At 40.8% G+C, this 19,874-nt stretch overlaps 1 protein-coding gene across 1 annotated transcript; it reads right to left on the bottom strand.

Moving 5' to 3' along the window:
• Positions 1-6,235: 6,235 nt before the first annotated feature.
• gpr142 (G protein-coupled receptor 142) lies at positions 6,236-17,378 on the bottom strand. The gene is made up of 3 exons (XM_004565960.3): positions 17,145-17,378; positions 10,951-11,105; positions 6,236-9,061 (listed from the first exon to the last, which is right to left on the bottom strand). Exons 2-3 carry the CDS (start codon positions 11,087-11,089, stop codon positions 8,103-8,105), a joined length of 1,098 nt encoding a protein of 365 aa, XP_004566017.2. The 5' UTR covers positions 11,090-11,105; positions 17,145-17,378; the 3' UTR covers positions 6,236-8,102.
• Between the last annotated feature and the right edge of the window lie 2,496 nt (positions 17,379-19,874).

Genomic DNA, 19,874 nt, shown 5'->3' with positions numbered 1-19,874 from the left:
TCATGTTACACAGCTTGAAGCACAGATATCCGTAAAACCAGGTCACAAACAGTCTTTAAAATATTGTTTAATATTAATGAATCACATCCTAACACACTGGATGTTATTGACTCCTGTTGTAGCGTCAAGGCTACAGCTGCCCTGTAAATCAAGCACATTTTAAAAACTTTAAAAAACGGCAGAAGTCGGGCCTCGGTGTTAGAAATGCGTGCAGATTAGTGCAGGGCACACTGGGCATGTGCAGCAGCAGCTACAGGCGAAAAAAGGAGTAAATACTGTTTTGTATAAATAACTCATTTGCAAAGAAATTTAGACTCTTGATAGAAGTCATTATCATACTCTGCAAAAGTTTTTAACAACAAAATACAGCTAAAATAAAAGTATTTTCTCACTTGTGGCCCCCTTCACAGTAATGACCATGTTTTTCTCCAGTGAAAGGCCACTCAGTTCTGTATGAGTACCTCACACCTTAAATGACACCGTTTCTATTTGTTTCCTCTGAAAGGCTTCCACACAGAAGCTGTGAGCTCAGCCAATTTCAGCGTCAGCCTTCAGTCATGGGAACAGTTTCTGTTTTATTGCTTTATGGTGGTAGCTTCCAGGACACTGCCACATTTTCCCCACTGAAAGCGTCCCTGTAAGGGTCACACACAGAGGCTCAGTATAGGCCATTTTATGTGGCTCTGCTCACAACCAGCTCTTAAGTCACTCTTCCACTGATAATGATAAACAGACATTTTGAGTGAACAGCTGGGCTACCTGAACGTGTGAGTGGTGTGTAGAGACATCTAGTGGAGGATTCGAAGAATTCAGCAGCAGGTGAAGGACGCCAACACCTGCAAGTGTTTATTTCTACAAATCATCTTTAAGAATCTCTCCTCCAATCTCCTTTGCAGAAAATCTGAATGCAGTCCTGTGAAAAAAAGATTTTTTTTGCGTTTTTCATGGGAAAAATGTACTTCTAATCAATTGATTAACAGTTCATTATCAAGTGTTAGCACCTCTGTAGAGGTTTTGGCAGTTTGTTAGTCTGAAGCATTCAGGTGTGTGTTAACACACCCAGGAGTGGACATCCCAGCAAATTCACCCGAAGGTTATACTGTGCAATGCTCAGAGATACTTCAAAAAGATAAGATGCTATATACAATATGAGTATAATACAACGATGCCAGAAAGAGTATTGCACTTAGTCTTATTGCACATGTGTGGATGTGTGTGTTTGATCAGTTGACGTCTTTGTTGTGGAGTCTGACAGCAGTGGGGAGGAAAGACCTGCAAAATCTCTCCGTCCCACACCGTGGGTGCAGCTACCACTGAAGGAGCTGCTCAGTGCTGTCACAGTCTCCTGCATGGGGTGGGAGATGTTGTCCAACAGGGATGACAGCTTAGCCTCCATTCTCCTGTCACTCAAAACCTCCACTGGGGCCGGAGGGCATCCTAGAACAGAGCTGGCCCCGCGGATCAGCCTGTTCAGTCTCTTCCTGTCCCCGGCAGAGTGGTTGCCACCCCAGCAGACCACACCATAAAAGATGGCTGAGGCCACCACATTTCTTTTCTTCATTATTCATTCGTCATTTCATTTTTAGTTTCTTGACCATCAAATGAAAATAAAAAACAGTAAATCCAGGTAAAGCTAATAAATAAAAGTAAATCAGAATTCAATAAAGACGAAGCACAATTTCATATTAAATGGTGGATGTGATAAGCTGCCAGTTTGCCCAAATTTTGACAATTCAAGAAAAGCTTTTATTTTATTTTGCTGTCTGGCAATACCTCTGTTAGCCCAGAGAGGGCAGCAAGCTCCTTTTCTGCTCATTCTCAATCATTTTAATGCAGCTTCACAGATAAAAAGAGCTGCTGTGGTTAGCACTGCGGCCTCACAGTAAGAAGCTCCAGCTTCCTCATGCAGTCCAAAGACATGTATATTAGGTCCATTACCGGTTCTAAATCACCCGTGGATGTGAGAGTATGAGGCAGCCTGCCTCTTTGCGATGCCCTGTGACCAGTGGAGCTGGTGACCTGTCCTGGGTCAGGCTACAGCCCACCTGGAACAACGAGCTCGCTCTATAGTTCAGAAAAAGGATGGACTCTGATAATATAATACATTCTGACTGTTACATTGTTGCAACTGCAGCCAAAATGTCAACACTTTTATTATTTAAAGCCTCAACATTTAAAGACATAAGCTAGAAATTCTTAAAAGCTCTTCCCCAGTAACAGAATGTTTTGATGCTCGCTGCAGGTGAAAAATGTGCATTTATGTGCTATAATCAACCCTCTGTGACTCTCATGGAGTAAAAAAAACAAAAAACAACCTCTTTTGAAATCGATGTGTAAGCGCTGACAGTACAGGTGAAGAATTGGGTGCATGTGAGGTTTTGGGGGAATGATTAAAAGACCAGTCCACACAGACCCTCATGCTTATAAATCACCTTCTGATGCTTCCTGCCTCATTTACCCTTAGTGAGGCTGCTGGCTTCTTTATTCACGATTCTCATTCTCACTTTTTAGCTCCTCCATCTGGCTATCACTGATAAGAATTATGCTTTCAGTTTTCCATTCTCTAAAATTAGGTCCTTCACCTGGCCTTGGAACCAAACAGTTTTTCTTTGAGAACTAAACATCTCCTTGCTTCCTTCCAGCAGAGCCCTGGTGTCCATCAGTTGTCTGTTTCCAGATAAAGATCAGACATATTTTGTTAAAGCGAATCCCTGCAGAGGTAGTGATGCATTATTCTTTGTTCTGGCAAACCCCATTTCATCACTCTGATTTCTTTCTCTTATTTCAACAGGATATTAAATCTGAAACCGAAGAAAAAGTCAGAGTGCAGACAGATAAAGTAAAGACAGATTAAAATAATTATTCGGATTCACTGTGCTGGACTAAAAAGTGCCCATGAAACCTATTTTATCAGCTGGCATCTTCCTTTATTACTAATATGATCAAAAGCTATTATTATTATTATTATTATTATTATTATTATTATTATTATTATTATTATTATGACAAGGCCAGATTTCAAACAAGTTCTTTTCGTCTGAATGTCCAGATTGAAATTAACACCTGAAACTACACAATGGAAATTAAACTGCACTGATCCTTTGTTAAACCTTTATTTTCCCTTCATATGAAACTACCCCAGTGTTTACATGCAGGATCAAACCAACATGCACTCATTGTCTTTAGATTCAAAGTCACGGACATTTAAAAAGTCGTTTTTTTTCTTGAGTGGATGTTGTGTGGCAGAAACTCCTATCATCAAAGCATAAAATTATTAATGATGAAAGGCTGAAATCAAGCTGAATGCAAGTCTTTGCAACAGCTTAGCATTTTTTAGCACCAGCAACCTCAGGGAAAAGTGAATGAAATGTCTTTTGGCCAGTGTTACTTCCTGCATTGCTACTGAAACTACATAAAATCTGAACTTTTCTTTAAGTAAGTAAATTGGGCAAACTTCCTCCCTTTGTTGTGTAGTGTAAACTTCCTGTGTTTATTGCATAAGTGCATCTGATAGGACGCCATCACTCTCTGCTGTGCTCTGTCTTTTCATTTGATTCCTTGTGACACCTGCTAAGCAACAGGAAGGGCTCAATAGGAGCAGAGTGGGGGGCCATCAGCAGGTGTTTGAACAGGCACAAAGGACAGGTGTCAGGCAGACGGGGGCCGTGTGGCTGCCGGGGTTTACCTCCTCTACAGTGCCCTTCCCCCAGCGTCACCGCTCTGCTGCCTAATACGATCAGCAGCAGCTCTGTTCGAGTAAATCAAAGCCTGCTTGGACATCTTTGCGCTGTGTTATGTTTGATCATTCATCTCTGACTCCCACTCTCATCACCACCGTAAGGTTGCTGCCACCACACGCTCTCTCTCACCCCCCTCTGCTGTTGTGAGGCAGCAGGAGTCATCTTCAAAGAAACCGTTTGTATCTGCATCTCCGTACGAACTCTCAGAACTCAGCGTGAGCCGACAGCAGGGCCACATGAGCCTGCTGGTACCGTAACGCTACATGTACCGTTACAGTAAACACGGTGAAGACTCAGGATGGACGAGGGTCAGCAGGGGGCTTGGATTAGAAACTTTTAACCTGAAAGGATGGCCAGATGTACAAACCCAGTATGCACATCTGGGATTTTGTATTAAGTGTAAATAAAAACAGAATCCTGTGAGTCACAAATCTCATAAACCCATATTTTATTCACAATAGAGCACAGAACACACATCAAATGTTTGAAAGAAGAAAATGTTCCATTCCCAGAAAAGTATTTACTCAATTTTTAATTGGATGGTAGCAAAAAAGGTGGGATGGGGAAATAAAAAGCTGGAAAAGAGCTGGAGGAACATTTTGCAGCCAATGGTGTTAATTAGCAGCAGGTCATTAGCATGACTGGGTATAAAAGGAACGTGTTAGAGAGGAAAACTGCATCTACGACTTGTAGAACAATTTAAGAAATAATGTTTTTTGATGTAAAATTGCAAAGACTTTAAATGTCTGTGGTAGACAGTATCAGCCACAGTACATCTGTCTGTGAACAAGAGACAAGGCCAGAACTAAACCGTAGATGTCCATGAGCTTCAAGCCCTCGAGCAGCACTGCACCAAAAACCAACACGCACGGGCTCAGAAACACAGCTGACCGTGTCGTCCACAAATGCAGGTTAAAGCTCCATCATGCCACTAATAAGTGAACATGAACGTTCCAGAAACACCGTCATCTTCTCGGAACCAAAGCTAATTTAAAACGAACTGAGGCAACATGATCCATGCTGTCCAGCCTAAAGAACAGGGTGACCATCCAGCTTGTTTTCAGCACTCGGTTCAAAGGTACAGAGGTGCATTAATTCCTACGCACATCTGGAAAGGCACCATCATGGCTGAAGTGTATATACAGGTTGTGTCACTGCCATCAATTCAAAATATTTCGGAATATTTTTCCTAAAAAATGAACTTTTTTAGGAAAAACATTTGATGTTTGTGTCTGGCACTGTGAGCATATTTGGGTTTGCAAATCACACACTCTGTTTTCCTTATGGTCAATGTAAACTTGGCCATTACTTTAGTGCTTTTCTTTATAGAAAAACACTGAACCACGAAGAAGAAGAATGTAACGAATGAATAAATTGTCATCTATATGTTGGTATTATTTGATAGTTATTGATATTTAGAGAGGTTACATTATTTATGTAGCCCACACACGTTCACTAATAATGTTGTCACAGTCACTACTGCAGATACTGATGTCAGTGTGTCTTTGACTGTTTCCTGCTCTCTCAGATCTGCCACTCATCTTGTTGTTCCCTCTGCTCGTCTCATCACTGTGGGGCACAGAGCTTTCAGTCGCTCTGCTCCTCGGCTCTGGAGCTCACTTCCTTCCATCTTAACAAATATAGATTCTCTTCTCTTATTTAAGTCACAGCTCAAAACCTACTTGTTTAAAGAGGCTCACTCGCTTTAATACAGATCTTACTTACTTTTCAAAACTTGTTTATTTGGTTTTTTTGTGTTTTTCTCATTTTTATTTGTTGTTTTTAGCATTTAAATTTATTTGAATCTACAGTTGTAGTGATATCTTTTAGGTTTTAGAAAGGCACCCTCAAATAAAATGTATTATTATATTATTATTATTACATCTAGGCTCATCCATGACAGCTACCTCTGTAAACAAACTAAAAATGAATTGACAAATATGTGAGAGGACACAAAATGCATAAAATCACCAGCCTGTCTCCGGCAAAGTACAAGCAGCCACGTGGAACCTAAAAACTCTTAACATCCACACGGTCACCAGTGACCTGTTCATGGAGCTTTCAGCTCCTCTGAATCCCCAAATGAGGATTTATAAAAGAAGTCTGAGGTTAAAATTAATGTAAGGAATTTGAAAAGTAAAGTCTTTTAGTTCTTGAAACTGTTTGTTTATCATGTGGCTAAAATGCAACTGAAATCTATGTGAAGAGGTAAAAATAAAGAATGTGTGGGACATTGTTCTTTGCTCCACTGCTCAGTAGAATAAGACAGAAGCAGACCGCTCCATCACCTCACAGCTGAATCTCATACACCAAACATGATGCCAAGTTTCCCTGATAGAAGCGGGAAGTGTTCCCACAATTACAGTTATTTGAATTTTCAACCAATTTTCAATTAGAGTATTCTGATTTCCCACAGACCCCTCCCCTCTGACCGGGTTCCCCTCTGTCACTCAATTTCAAAAGTCACACGAGTCAAGACTTCTTAACAGTTTAAATACATTTTCGATTTTTATTGAATGCAAACAGTTTTTGACCATCAAAGAAAATCCAACCACAAGAAAAAACAATTCACCAATACAAATAAAAAAACTGACAAATGCATTAAGTTACACTAGTTGTTCTCATCTCTGAGCTCGTTCATGGAAACTGATCATTTACGTGCAATCCTTGGACACTATAGGATGAAATGAGGCTCCAGTGTTGTTTGATGTTGAAAGCAGTGCGGAGGAAGAAAATGATTTGTTCTTTTATATCATAGTTTGTATATAAAGGCTGGAACTTCTAAGACTGCAAGTAGAAATGTGCCCTTTTGGCAACTTACATGCTAAAATGTTGCTGCCTTCACTATTCTGCAAGAGAAATACGAGCCCATTAAGCTAATTAATCATATTTAATTATTATTCAGTACCAATTTAGCTGTTTCTAATCAGTGCCGTCTTGCAGTAGGTTTACTTTAACCGGTTATACGACAGCTGTGTCAGAGTGAACTGGTATGACTGGAGCTGTGTGTGTGCAGGGAGCGAAGGCTGCTGTCGTGCACAGTGTGCAGTCCACAGACTCTCACCATCGAGGAACGAGATTCAAATACGTCCTAAATACACTTGAAATATTAGTACATAAAATATTTAACCATGTCCATAAAATTTTACACAATTTAAACCGTTTGCTGATTTTTTATTTCAGAACAGTAACTACTCTGATTTGTTTCTTTTTTCTACCATTTAAATGATTAATAAATGATTTTCCAGGAACATCCGACTGAAAATGAGGCCTCTGGTTGTAAAAACACATCTGTTTATATAAATGTCCAGGGGAAAACCTCCCTCGGCTCCCTCGTGATAGGACTTCAGTAAATAGTTTTGTGATGAGTGCATTGACTCAATCACGTATTTGAAGTCTTAATGAACACAACATAAAGCTCATTTGTAAATTACAAACAGGGGCCTGCAGTCATGTCTACTTTCAGAAGACTAAGATACCTAATGCTTGAATGTTGAAGGTCAACAACAGTCTTAATTTGTGCATATTTACAATTAGATGGTAGAACATTTGCAACTTTTACATCGTTTGGTGGAAATGCAGTGGCTGTGCATGCAAAAGCGTCCACGCTTCCTTGTGAGTGTAGTGTTAGTGTTAGTGCAGACTATCAGGCTAGAGCTGAGGCCACATTGGTGAGTGATACAGTTGTCTGAAAAGCAGGCCTTCACTCCTGTGGCTTAAAAAACTGAGCTTTCATTTGAGGCTTTGTCAAGTTGGATGGTTTTTAATGGCTGGGAGCACAGTGCAGTGACAGAGTCCTGTCACACTGCCTATTGATTCACTCCTTGTCTTTATACAACTGCAGAAAAAAACTGTTTATTCAACATTATCACTCTTATTCTGACATCTTTGCAGCTTCCAGAGTGAATATCACACCACGTTACATGACCGAAGGAACAGCAACGATCACTGATTGCACTTAATATGCAAAAAGTCTTTAATATTAACATGAATCTACATCTGAGCTTACATTATTGTTCAAAAAGGGATTTTGTCCTTCTGTTTTGTTTTGTAAAAATATAAACAAATCAGTCACATTACTACCATCTATGGAAAAAAAATCTACTTTTATTTCCTCAGATTCTTCTCAAGAAAAATAAATAGGCTGTCACGTTATCTGATTTACATGGACAAACAACACGAGGTCAAACACTGTAAGACGAAAATCACGCTAAGCCGCTATCAGGCCCTCTGAGAGCGCCCCAGGGCCGACCGGTCGCTGCCCACAGTCGTAGCTGGAACACAGTACGCGTCCCTGGGGTGAGGAGTGCACCGGGACCGTGGGATGATGGGTGTTTTGGATTAAGAGGACAAGTCACAGGGTCATGAGGGCTTTCTGGCCCCATGAGGTGACAAGGGGGTGAAGTCCCGCTGAAACCGCTTGCTGTTCCCACTGTACAGAGAGGAAATGGAGGCGTTGGTGGGGACCTGCTGCTGGGGCAGAGCGCGGGGAGAGTAGAGCGGCGACCCCCTGAGCAGTATGACATCCCGCACGGCGCTGCGGAAAGGCTTACTGACGAAGCAGTAGAGGAAGAAGTTGACTGCGGTGTTGAGCATGGCCAGCATGTTGGAGAGGTCATAGGCCAGGTGGATGCGCCAGTCTCGATGAACAGTGGACACGTACAGGTGGTAGATGACCACGATGGTTCTGGGCGCCCACAGGATTGAGAACACTGAGGTGATGGCCAGCAGCATGGCCGTGGTTTTCCCGAGTCTTTGCAGTGGCGCCGACTTTGTCCCCTGCTCCTCCTGACAGCGCTGCTCTCTCTGCCTCACCCTCAGTGTGTGGATTATCAGAGAGTTCAGCACTAAGAAGATGCTGCACGGCAGGAAGTAGATGATAGTCACATGTGTCCATATGAGGACGGCGTCCAGCGCTGTGGGTGGATGGCTGTTCCTCCACATGTCTGACCACCAGAAGAAAGGCACGCCCGATGCGATCGATGTTGCCAGGACCACCCCGATAATCTTCCTGGCTCGTGCCGGGTAGCTGATCTGCCGGTGGAGGAGGGGGTGGCACAGCGCCACGTAGCGGTCCACAGAGAGCGGTACGGTGGACCATATGGAAGCGTGGTTGGCTGCAAACTCGGCGACGCTGACAGAGTGCAGCAGGAGAGCGGGGACATTCCGGTGAAAAACTGCCGTCTCCAGCAGGAAGCCGACGAAGATGATGAAGAGCTGGGAGAGAATATCTGAGGCTGTCACTGCCAAGAGGTAGTAGTACAGAGCCTTCTTAGTGCGGGACGCCAGTCTGCACAAGGCCACTACTGTGAGGATGTTTACTGGGACAAAGAAAGAAGCAGAAATGAGATTAAAAGGATAAAAGTCATGAAAATAAAAGCTCTTTAAATCTGTATTTTGGAGTAGATTAATAAACCTTTTAAGAGGTTTTTATTCGATCTGACTGTTGACACTGGTGATCACTTTTATGTCCCAGTGAATACTGAAATAAAGCAACCTAAGGATAACGGCCCAAATAATAACCCCCCCAAGATTTTCTGGCAAGACTAGATCCTACAAGGATTTTGGTTTAGCTGCATAAAGAAATCTGTGAAATGGGAACGGTTCACTTCATCTTTTTCTTAAAAGGCAGAGAGAACAAGCGCCGCACTGTGCTGCATGTCTGCACAACTTTCAGGGAATTTCAGGGGAAATTAAATCAATATTTGGGCCATCATCCCGAGTTTAAGTCCGAGACTTAAACCCAGGGGCTTTTAGGTTTTGGACCTTGTAATTCTGTTTATTATTAAATATTTTCTTTTTGATTCTTAGTTTGCGTGTTGTTTACATTTGTGGCAGGGGCTTCTTTGTGTATTTTCTCAGTCTTCTGAGTCTTTAGTTCTTAGTTCCAGTTACTGTTTATATGAATTAATTCCCTCAGTTTTCCCCGGTGTGTTTTGGTTTCATCAAGCTAAGTTTACTTTTGTGTATGCATTCTGCTGCTTACTTTCTTCATGTTTTACTTGCTGTACTGCTATTTCTGTGTTTTAAAATGATCAGTTTTATTCTCTAAGATAGTGTGCAGGGCCCTCAACCTGAAGGACAAACCAACACTGCGGGTGGAGATTTATTTTTTATATCAGCTGTTTGCTTTCATTTTTCGTTAGACTTTTATCTGCTGAAATGAAATGTTGCCTTTTGTTACTTCATTTCGCTAACAGCCTGCATGTGGTCGCTCATCTTGTAATTCATGACAATATCGTTGTTTAGTATTTTATGGATATTCGTAATGACAGCAAACTTAGCAAAGAAAAATACATTATGGCATGGCAGCGTCTTTGTGAAGGATAAATACAACCAAGTTAAGGCCTCACACAGGCCTAAAGAACAGTTGGTGATGCCAATGAAAGGTCAGTGGCAAAAGCACAGTATCTAAAGCTGTGTAGCATTTGACTGTGAGTGTTTTTCATTAGTATAAAATCACATAGGAAACATTAAATCAGCCCAAAAGTTAATTAAATCAATTTGGCATTGCAGTTTACTTGAGAGACTAAATTACTGAGATGGAGCACATTAATATTTAGACGTTACAGTTAATAATAAAGCATTAAATGTTTCTGTTTAAATCCTTGTTTTCCAAACTCAGAGTTTCTGCTTCTGCTTTTTAGAGTATGTTAAAAAAAGATGCTGTTTTTATTGTCTCTCTGCACGCTGTCAGACACACAATCTCCTCTGTACTATTTCATCTCAGATGTCTTGTCAGCAGTAAGATATTTCCACTGCAGCTATTTGGATCATAGTTTTTGACCCTCCAGGATTGCAGACGTTGGCTCTTCGGCCCTGAGAGTTTTTTCCCTTTGGGAGCAGTTATTTGAAACAGCAAAGAGGACATCTGAATGCCTCAATTTCACGTCATCACTGACTTGTAAAAGTGAAACATGATAATGAAGACGTAGCTGGTGTGAGTGCTGTCTGATATGCAAGTTGATCCTAACATGGTTGGCTGGAGTGAGGGATAATAATTGGGTAAATTCCCACACAACCTCATTATCAGCTAATGAAATTAACATAAACTGTGAAAACAGACATCCCCGAGTGTATTATCCACTATCCAGTCCCCATTATAGAAACATTAATGTACCGCTAACTCACATTTATATTGATCTCTTGAGTCATGTGCGATTCCCTGTTTTCTGATTGGTTTATGTGCTGGCTCGGTTCAAAAGTGTACCTGGTACTCCGATGGAGAGCAGAATGCTGTAGTAGATGACGGGAATGAAACCCAGGACACATTTGGACTTCTGCAGCTCCTCGGGTTTCAGGCCCAGCTCCTGGTTGCCGGACGCCGTCACATTGGGCCAGTCGATCATGACCTTGGCGGCTCCCCTGGCGAAGTTAAAAAGAGAGAATTATGTTTGCAATTGATTAGCAAGGAGAGCTTTACAAACATCGGGTCACTCAACACAAAAAACAAGTTCAGTCCACTTTTTCAGCACATCTGGGGTTGATGCACTTCATACGCAGACCTTATTTCCCCCTCAAATACACCGAAAAGCTCAGTTTTGAAGTGCATTCAGTCACAGATTTTGGAAGACGTATGCAGACCACTGTGAACATGTGTAAACCAATTCCCTCCTGGAGCTCTTTGTGCCAGAACCAGACTAAACTGGTTATTAAAATGTAACCCACCCACCCCTCATGTTATTGAAGATCACATAGCCATTGCTTCTAAAATGAAAATACATCTTTATGTTCGCTGTTTTTTTTGTACAACGTTTGATTGACTAAAATGGTCATGACTGAGTTACACAAGCTAGACTATTTTAAGAAGGAAGAGTGTCTTTTTATTTTCAACCAAATGCAGATTTAAAGACACATCTCTGTCCAAATATGTCTCCCCAGGCTCCACTTGGTGATCTGTTCCTTCATATCCATTAACCAACATTAACTAAGTTAACTTAGTTTATTTTCAAATACTCACTAGAGCAACAACTCTTGATTCATCCACTGCTCAGAATTAGTCCTCAACACACACTCCATTTACTGGCACAAGTTACTGTTCTGTAATTGGAAAATATGTGGAATTGTTTTTCTTAAAGATTTACCAACTTTCTGTGAGAGCCAAAGGCAGTTTGCTGTCAGGCAGTCTGCAGACCAACATACGTTGTTGGCTTTAGTCTTTTTCTGTGTTTTAAACCTGCCATCTGTGATACTGAGCAGAAGTGGCTCCACAGTGCAGTGGTTTGCACAATCACCCAACAAGTGAAAGATCCTCAGTTTGATCCTGGGAGGAGATACAAATTCCTTGGGGGTGGTTTCAGGAAGGGCATCCGGTGTAAAAATCTGCCATATGAAATATGTGGAGCTGCCCCCTAAAATGCATAAAGGAGCATCTAAAGTAACTTTTATCTATAACACTGAGCAGGACTGAAGTTTTAGTTGGATGTTTCTGAATTCTCTGTATTTCATGTTTTCAAGTTATTTTTTAACAAATTGAGTGTCTGAGACTAAAAACCTGTTTTTGTAACAGAGTTGACAAACTTCAGATTGTTTTTTTTAGTTGATAACACAACTGAAAACGGTAGAACCCAAGCTAATGAGATTAAATGTCTTATATGAAGGCAGACATTGATGTTTGCAATATGGATGTCCCTGAAACTCCTCAGTATGGATCCCTGATTCTAGAAACCAAGAAATTGTATTCATCTTATTTTTGTCTGTGAAGGTTCTCAGTCATCCAGGTCATCGTAGTCAAAGTCAAAGTCATCTTATTTTTCTAACACTAACCAGGCATCTTTCTGCCTCACACTGACTGTACAAAAATCCCCAGGTGAGAATGAAAAAACAGGGCGGTGAGCTGAAAATAGCCAGACAACAATGTTAAATAATCAAAAGGTGTTCATTGTCGAATATTGAATATTTGTTAAGAAAGCACAATTTAAACTATAGTGGAATATTTCTTTAATATGATCTGGTTTACATGGATGTGGTTCGGAGGAACAAGATGATGACAGATCTTCTTTTGCAGACGATGCACCGCTCTCTCTGAGTTGCTCGGTGACGTCTGATAAACGATGTTTGCTCAGCCAAACTGTTTCAGAAATAAACCGTGGAAACAAAAATATGCTAAATCCACTTAGTTTGGACTCAGTCAATTAAACTGCAGGTTCACAACAACAGCAGATGGGCTGACAGCAATGACCCTTCCACTCTCCCACCACCACAGGTCATTATCTTCCCGTCCCCAATTTAACCTTTTCACCTGGGCGCCAGCCATCCTGTTTTTCTCCATCTGCCTGCTTTCCTTATTTACTTCCCTCATCCATGAGGCAATATTTGGACTGCGTTATCTCTCGAGCTTTCAGTGACAAACCATTTGTAGTTGCTCAACCAACATACACATTATCACAGAGCCACAATCACCCCATTTGTCGGTGTTTTCATGATGTAAGCGGGACAATCACTATCACTAACGTGTAGTCATTTTTAAATTACTGCCCTTCCAAATGCTATTTATGTGCCAAAGCCCTGCATATAAACTATATGACTGGCACATTTTATGGCCCGTAGCAGGAATATGATCGTAAACTCGAGGAGCATCGAATAGCTTAGTGCACGACAGCTTTAATTCACCACAGCCCGATAAACCAGCAGGAGAGAAATGCAATCATGAAGATCAATGATGTACAAAGGAGAGAGGTCGACATGAAGGAGGCTGCCTGCTGCCCTTTTTCTCAATAGAGTCTTAATTTAGTCCCGTGGGAAATTCACCACAAGTCCTCCAAACCTCACTGATATGATATGAAGCGTTTTCTGAATTAGTGTCTTAGTTTAGACAGAAGAAGAAGTATACTAGACCCCACTCCACAAACTACTGTGGACTACTACTGTCTGATGTTACCTTTAGCTGTGGTGGATGCTGTTACACCCAAGCCGTAATCTAACTCGATGAAAGTATTAGCGTGTGAAAATTAAACCAGATGAGACTTGGGTGCAAAGTAATCTGTATTTAACTCCAGATGCTTTGTAATAATTCTGTTTTAGGATAGGTTATGTAGCTTGTTTCCAGATATTATGATATTTTTTAGAGCACCCCTTCTTTCACCAACTCTTTGGTCACTAGAAGTTGAGGTGACATTTTAGACAACAGGGAAAGAAACAATGTATATAGTTTAAACACCAAGAGCCATTTTTTTGGCATCTGCCCTTTTTATTTCTTCTGTCAAGTAAGTAACAGCTGGTTGGTACATCACCACACGCAGCTTTTTGTATGAGATGTTTTCATTAAGCAGCCAAACAGCAAGCATTAGCTAATACTTGTGTTTTAAAGGCGATGTTCCTGGAAAATAATCAAAAATGATATTAGTGTATTTTTAGTTCAGTACTGATATATGTAATTAATACTAAATATGGGATTTTTATTAGGACAGCATTTAATTCTTTCAGTCTCATCAGCGCCCTCTAGGTGAACTGCAGTTATTTTTTAAAACAATGGCATTAATGTAAAGTGGACAGGCTCTGTGACGGGCTCTGGCTGCTGTCACAACCATTTCTAATTGAAGGACAGTCTGAAAAGATATTCTTAGCTTTATATATCAGAGAGCTGTCCGTGATATAATCTGTACTTTGTGAATGAGATTGGGATCAGGCAGGATGCTGTTTAGTGATCGTCTCATGGTGGAAATCAGTAACTGGAGATTGTCCAGGTCCCTGTGCGATCCACTGAGTTTTTATTTTATTTTTTCATTTGGAAGTTTCTGGTTTCCTTCCAGTGCCATGTGTGCTTTTGTTTTACGTCTTCCTCATCTTCTCAGTGACTTCCTGTATTATTTGGGTAATAACATTTGTGCTTCCTTTTTATCCCTTCTTTATGACACCCCGTGTGTGTAAATACGATCTTGCTTGCTCGTGTCACTCGTCAGTTTGTCCTTCTGTTGTTTGTCCTGCTACTCCTTCCCCTTTTCCCCTGTTTTGTTTCACTAGCGTACTGGACTTTGTGCATCTTTATTATTATTTTTTCTATCAGCCGTTAGAGGCATGTTCTTTTGTTTGTTTAACCTACTTCAGTGCATTTGGGTCTTCTCTCCAGTGAATTACTCACAGAGATACGCACATTTCATCCACGACCTATAACATTATATTCTAACATCACCCGAGAGTCTTTCACTCACCTGCTAAAAAGATATCTGAGAATCTTTTAAGTTAAAACTTAGGGTTAAATTAAATTTATTTACACTTAAACAATAAAACAGGTGTTTTACAAATATATTAAAACCCTCAACTCTGAAGCTTCTGTAATTTCATAGCAAAAGAGTAAAGAAAAGAAATACGTATGAGGATTTATGTGTTGTACTTATATGACCAAAGGCTCCAGAGTGTTTGTGTTTAAGAATTACATTTAAGTAGACTTAAGTCCAGGCTATAAATTAAAAGCTGCGTCCTTTGACTTTTCCCAGATTCTGAAGTAACAAAATAGAACCATTACAACCCTTTTTTTGTTTATAATTAGAAATATTCTCTTATCTCATTGCTTATTATGGAACAGCTTCCCACGTGCTCAGATAGGATGTCTTATTTAGTATTAATAGATGCTCAGCTCCCATAGGAGGTGTAAGGTGTATGCAGAGATGCATTCAGTGTTTGACCTCAGACAAAATGACGCATGTTTGCTGCGCTGAAGATGAATAATGAGATGTTTTTATGGCTAACTTCAAATATAGTATAAACTTATTAAGTCCTTCAAACTGTTTGTGCTGTCTGAATAATACGGTGGCTGTAAAAACAAGAAAAACAGCAACAAAATGACACTTTTTACTTTTATTCCTCTTTTTGATCTTATTGTTTTGTGTTTAAATGATGGGTTTGGCTTTGTTGCCTCAGGGCCACCGTATCATAGTTCAAAAATTTAGTGTTACTGGAAGAAGAATCTAGTTTCTCTATTTTGTTTTGGTTAATTTTATGTGTAAAGAATGACTCAAGTTATGAACACTATCACTAAATCAACTTTGTTTTGTAATGCACACCATTGTATTGACATTGTGTAATTATTTCTATAAAAGCCCTGACATTGTATCTATTTACTTACTGATAGCAGTCGGAACTGTTCACCATCAAAGACATGCACAGAAGACTGTGCAGCAGGTACAGTTTTACACTTCATCATATTTCCACATCAGAGCTGCATTCTGACAAAACGTTAATGTTTGCATTTGCAGAAATTCTCTTCCTAGATCAAATGGAAACTACAGTGTAATATCACAGATTAAGCCGAATAAGCTGCATGTGAAAAAAGGTGAAATATCCACTGTGGACCCATGAGACTCACTCGGTCTTATCTGCTACGACACCTGATCTGTTTCCTCGTGAGCTGCCTGCAGCAGCCGCAGTGAGAAAGATGATCGTCATGAAAGTCGAGAGGTTGCCAGAAAAACGTGGCACAGGGGACCGTAATTACTCCCGGCAGTCAGTAACCCAGCAGACGTGTTACACGCCAGCCAAGGACCTCTTAAATCCTGAAGCTTGGAGAGTTCTGTGTCTCCACTAGCTGAGAAATTTCTCGTGCAGACATTCACATCTACGCCTCGTGTCCCGTGGGTGCTATTGATTCTGGAGGTGGGAATGCAGCTCAGAGCTTTAGAGGTGTTTTATTAAATCCTAAAATTTACAGTCTTTTCAGTACGTCAGCAGCACAGAGTAGAGTCAGTGCACATCAGCCTTAATCAGAAACACACCTCTATCTTTTTGAAGGGACACAGTTTTCCCAGGATCCAAATGCAGCTGGAGCTATCGGAGCTCTGCAGGGGGGTCAGTGTCCACGAAGCTGAAATGAACTCTATCTGTACTCCACTTAATTATTCATCAAGAGATGCTGCACCTGAAAGAGCAGCGCGTGGAGATAAAGGGTGCTGGCAGCATAACTGTACTGCAAACATATCAGGGTTTCGCGTGGCAGCAAGTCTGAAGACGTTTGGTGTTTAAAATCAGGAAAATAATTTTCTGTGAAAATCAAAACTTGACAGGAAGCAGTGGAGAGAAATCTCCCAGCTGTTCTGATCAGGAGCGCAGATGCTGCAAGATCCTGAGCCACGGTCACCGCTGTGGCTGTTAAGAAGATAGAATCCAGAAGAGCATTTTGGCAGAAAGTAACAGGCACGTATGATGAGAAACGCCTGCTTCGTAGCAGATTAAAGGGTGAAATAACAAGAAAAACACTTCAGGTCAAAGCAAAGCCAATTATGAAACATTTGGAGGCAACACAATCCAGACCCGCTTCTCCAAATGACTTCATAATAACTGTACTTTGATCCATCATCTGAAGTTGGAACAAGTCTAATTGCAGGACAAACAGAAACCTTTATCCTGTTACAACATACTCTGCACAAACAGGGGTTTTCTTTGGCTTAGTCTCATCGCCAGCAGACTTACCTTCACATCCAGTTTTCAATGTGGATTCTCCACCTGGGGTACAGCCGGTCCTCTGCACTGTCACTCCCCCCAGAGGCTCCTACAGAGTCCCTGCTGGACAATCCGGTTAGGAGACGAGGAGGAGGAGAAGAATCCAGGCAGCCGGTACATTACTGCTATGAGTGAACAGAATGAGAGGGGAGTAATGAGGAAGAGGGGAGTGAAAGTAAAGGGGAGGGTGAGGGAGGGAACTGATGTGTGAAGGAGGCAGGAAATGGATCAGAATAAATTGAGAGGGTGTGGGGAAAAAAGATGGAAAACCACAGTGAGTTCGAGTGGGAACAAAAAGTGATCACTTCTCATGTTGAAGCTTCTCGTCAGGATTTCGGTGTGAAGTGTGTTCACACTGGAAATGTGACAAACGAAATAACCTGTCAAAGCAGTCGGATTGATCCACATTCCAAAGTATATACGAACAACATGAGGGACGACACGTAAAGCAGGCTGTGGGAATGTGAAACATTTCCAAGCAGCAGCTACGTCATAAACACTAAATACTGATGACAAATGTGACAGGTCTCCAACGGAAGTGTCTCCATCACCCCGTAGATACAGCAAAATATGGGCCATCCTAGGAATTGTTTTCAATGAGGTTAGAATAATAATAATAATTATTACCATCTTATTAAAATGCAGAGATTGAAATGCAGAAACACAGTCGCACTGACACAAACATTTGTATAATTTTAATTCACAGCATTTCTTTTTTCATTTAAAATGTGAATATTAGTGAGAATTAGTAAAGGGAGATTATTTGCATCAGTAATATTTCCATTTTCATGTCAGCAAATGGAATATGAATCAAAAATACATTTGTCAGGACAGGACAGGAGCACATCCACACAGCGAGAGGCAAGGCCGTACACTTTTATACCATATATATAGCTAACCAGCCACTTTATTAGGTACACCTTATTGGTATTGAATTGGTCACTCTTGTTTTCAGAGCTGCTTTAAGTTTTGGTCCATGTTGACATGACAGTTGCTGCAAATTTGTGAGCTGCACATCCATTAAATGAATCTTTTGTTGGAATACATCCCAGAGGTGCTTTGGTGACTATGGAAGCAGTTTGAGTACAGTGAATTCACTGCCATGCTCAAGAAACCTGTCACAGGCTGGGTCTCTGACCCGGCGCTCTGAGTTCATTTTGTATTTGTCTCATTTTAGATTTGTGATTAGTTTATGTGTCATTCCTATTTAGCTTTAGTTAAGGAAAGGCAGTTATTATTTATTGTTTCCTTGGTTTCTATGTTTGAGTTCTTGTATCGTTCATCACGTGTTAGGTCTCTTAAGCTTGTGTTGTCATGTCTAGTTTCAGTGTTTCCTGTTTTATTTTGAAGGAGTCGTGTGTTCTTTGTTCATTGTATTTAGTTTCACTTCCCCTGTCCTGTCATTAGGCTCATGTCAGTCAGCTGTTCCTTCATGTGTTCCCACTTCCCCTAATCACCTCCTGTGTATCTAAGTCCTCTGTTTTCAGTGTGTCATTGTCAGATCGTCTGCTTTGTTTGCAAGCCAAGAAGTAGTTTCAAGTTTCCTCATGTCAAGTCCATGTTCCTGTTGTAGGTTTTTAGTTCATTTAGCTCACCCAGTTTAGTTTGTTAGCATTTTGCCTTTTGTTTACAGTTATTTTGCCAGCCTCAATAAACGGCTCGTTTTCTGTTATTCAAGTCATGTTTCACATTTTGTTTTCGTCTGCATTTGGGTCCACCCTTCACTCTACACACAGTCAGCCCTGCTGATTGTGACAAAACCAGTCTGAGATGATTTCAGCTGGTGTGGTATCCTGCTGGAAGCAGCCAGCAACAACATTCTTGACTTAAAGAGTGGTTATTTGAGTTACTGTTGCCTTCCCATCAGCTCGAAGCAGTCTGGCCATTTATTTTTTGAGCTCTGACATCACCAAGGTATTTTCTCCCACATGTCTGTCACCACATTTTCTCCTTTTTGGAACATTCTCTGTAAACCCTGGAGATGGTTGTGTGGGGAAATCCAAGGATGGCCTGAGTGTGTACGGTTTTTAAAAGATGGCCATAGTTTAGTTTTCAGGACGGGAAGATAAAGTGGAAGTACTATAAATCTACTCGCTTTCTAATGATGAGTAGATGGCGACTCTTCTGGATGCCAAAAAGATTGGATTGTATGCAAGTCTACTAGAAAATGACCCTCATCTCCATTTCTCTTTGACCTCAATAATCATTTTCCTGATGAGTTTATGGCTTTGAAGTCAAACTGAATAAAAAATTAAATTAATTTTGTGATTCATTTTCATTATTAGAGACAGAAAGGTCACGGGGACAACTCATTTTTTGATAACACCCTCTGGTCACAAACACATCGAGAGCACAAGAACGCTGCTGGTGCTGTGTGGCTAACAAGGCTAAATGAATTATACTATAACATGTCAGCATGGAGGATAAACACTGAGTTTATCCTCCATGCTGACAAACCACCGAGTCCCACTGCTGGAAAGTAAATAGAGGAAAATCTCAAAGTTTACAAAAATCAAAACAATTTCTGAGTGAAGGTTTGACGGCTAAAGAGAGATCCTGTTCAGGGTTTATCTGTTTATGTCTTCATTTCGATTCATGTTATTAAAGTTACTACATTATATGTGGTATACAGTATGGAAATACCCCAAAGCTAAGGACAAACAAGCCATGCCAGAACATCCAGCCACGCACTCCAGGACC

This window comes from Maylandia zebra, linkage group LG8 (assembly GCF_041146795.1).
Source record: "Maylandia zebra isolate NMK-2024a linkage group LG8, Mzebra_GT3a, whole genome shotgun sequence".
Lineage (NCBI taxonomy): Eukaryota > Metazoa > Chordata > Actinopteri > Cichliformes > Cichlidae > Maylandia > Maylandia zebra.
Note: the sequence above shows the minus strand (reverse complement) of the source record. Positions and strands in the feature narration are given on the sequence as shown.

Bases quoted from the DNA above. Each gene is read 5' to 3' on its own strand.
- gpr142 (XM_004565960.3), bottom strand. From the start codon at position 11,089: ATGATCGACTGGCCCAATGTGACGGCGTCCGGCAACCAGGAGCTGGGC. The intron at 9,062-10,950 runs GTACACTTTTGA...TCTTTGTCCCAG, and splicing joins GCTCTCCATCGGAGTACCAG to TAAACATCCTCACAGTAGTG.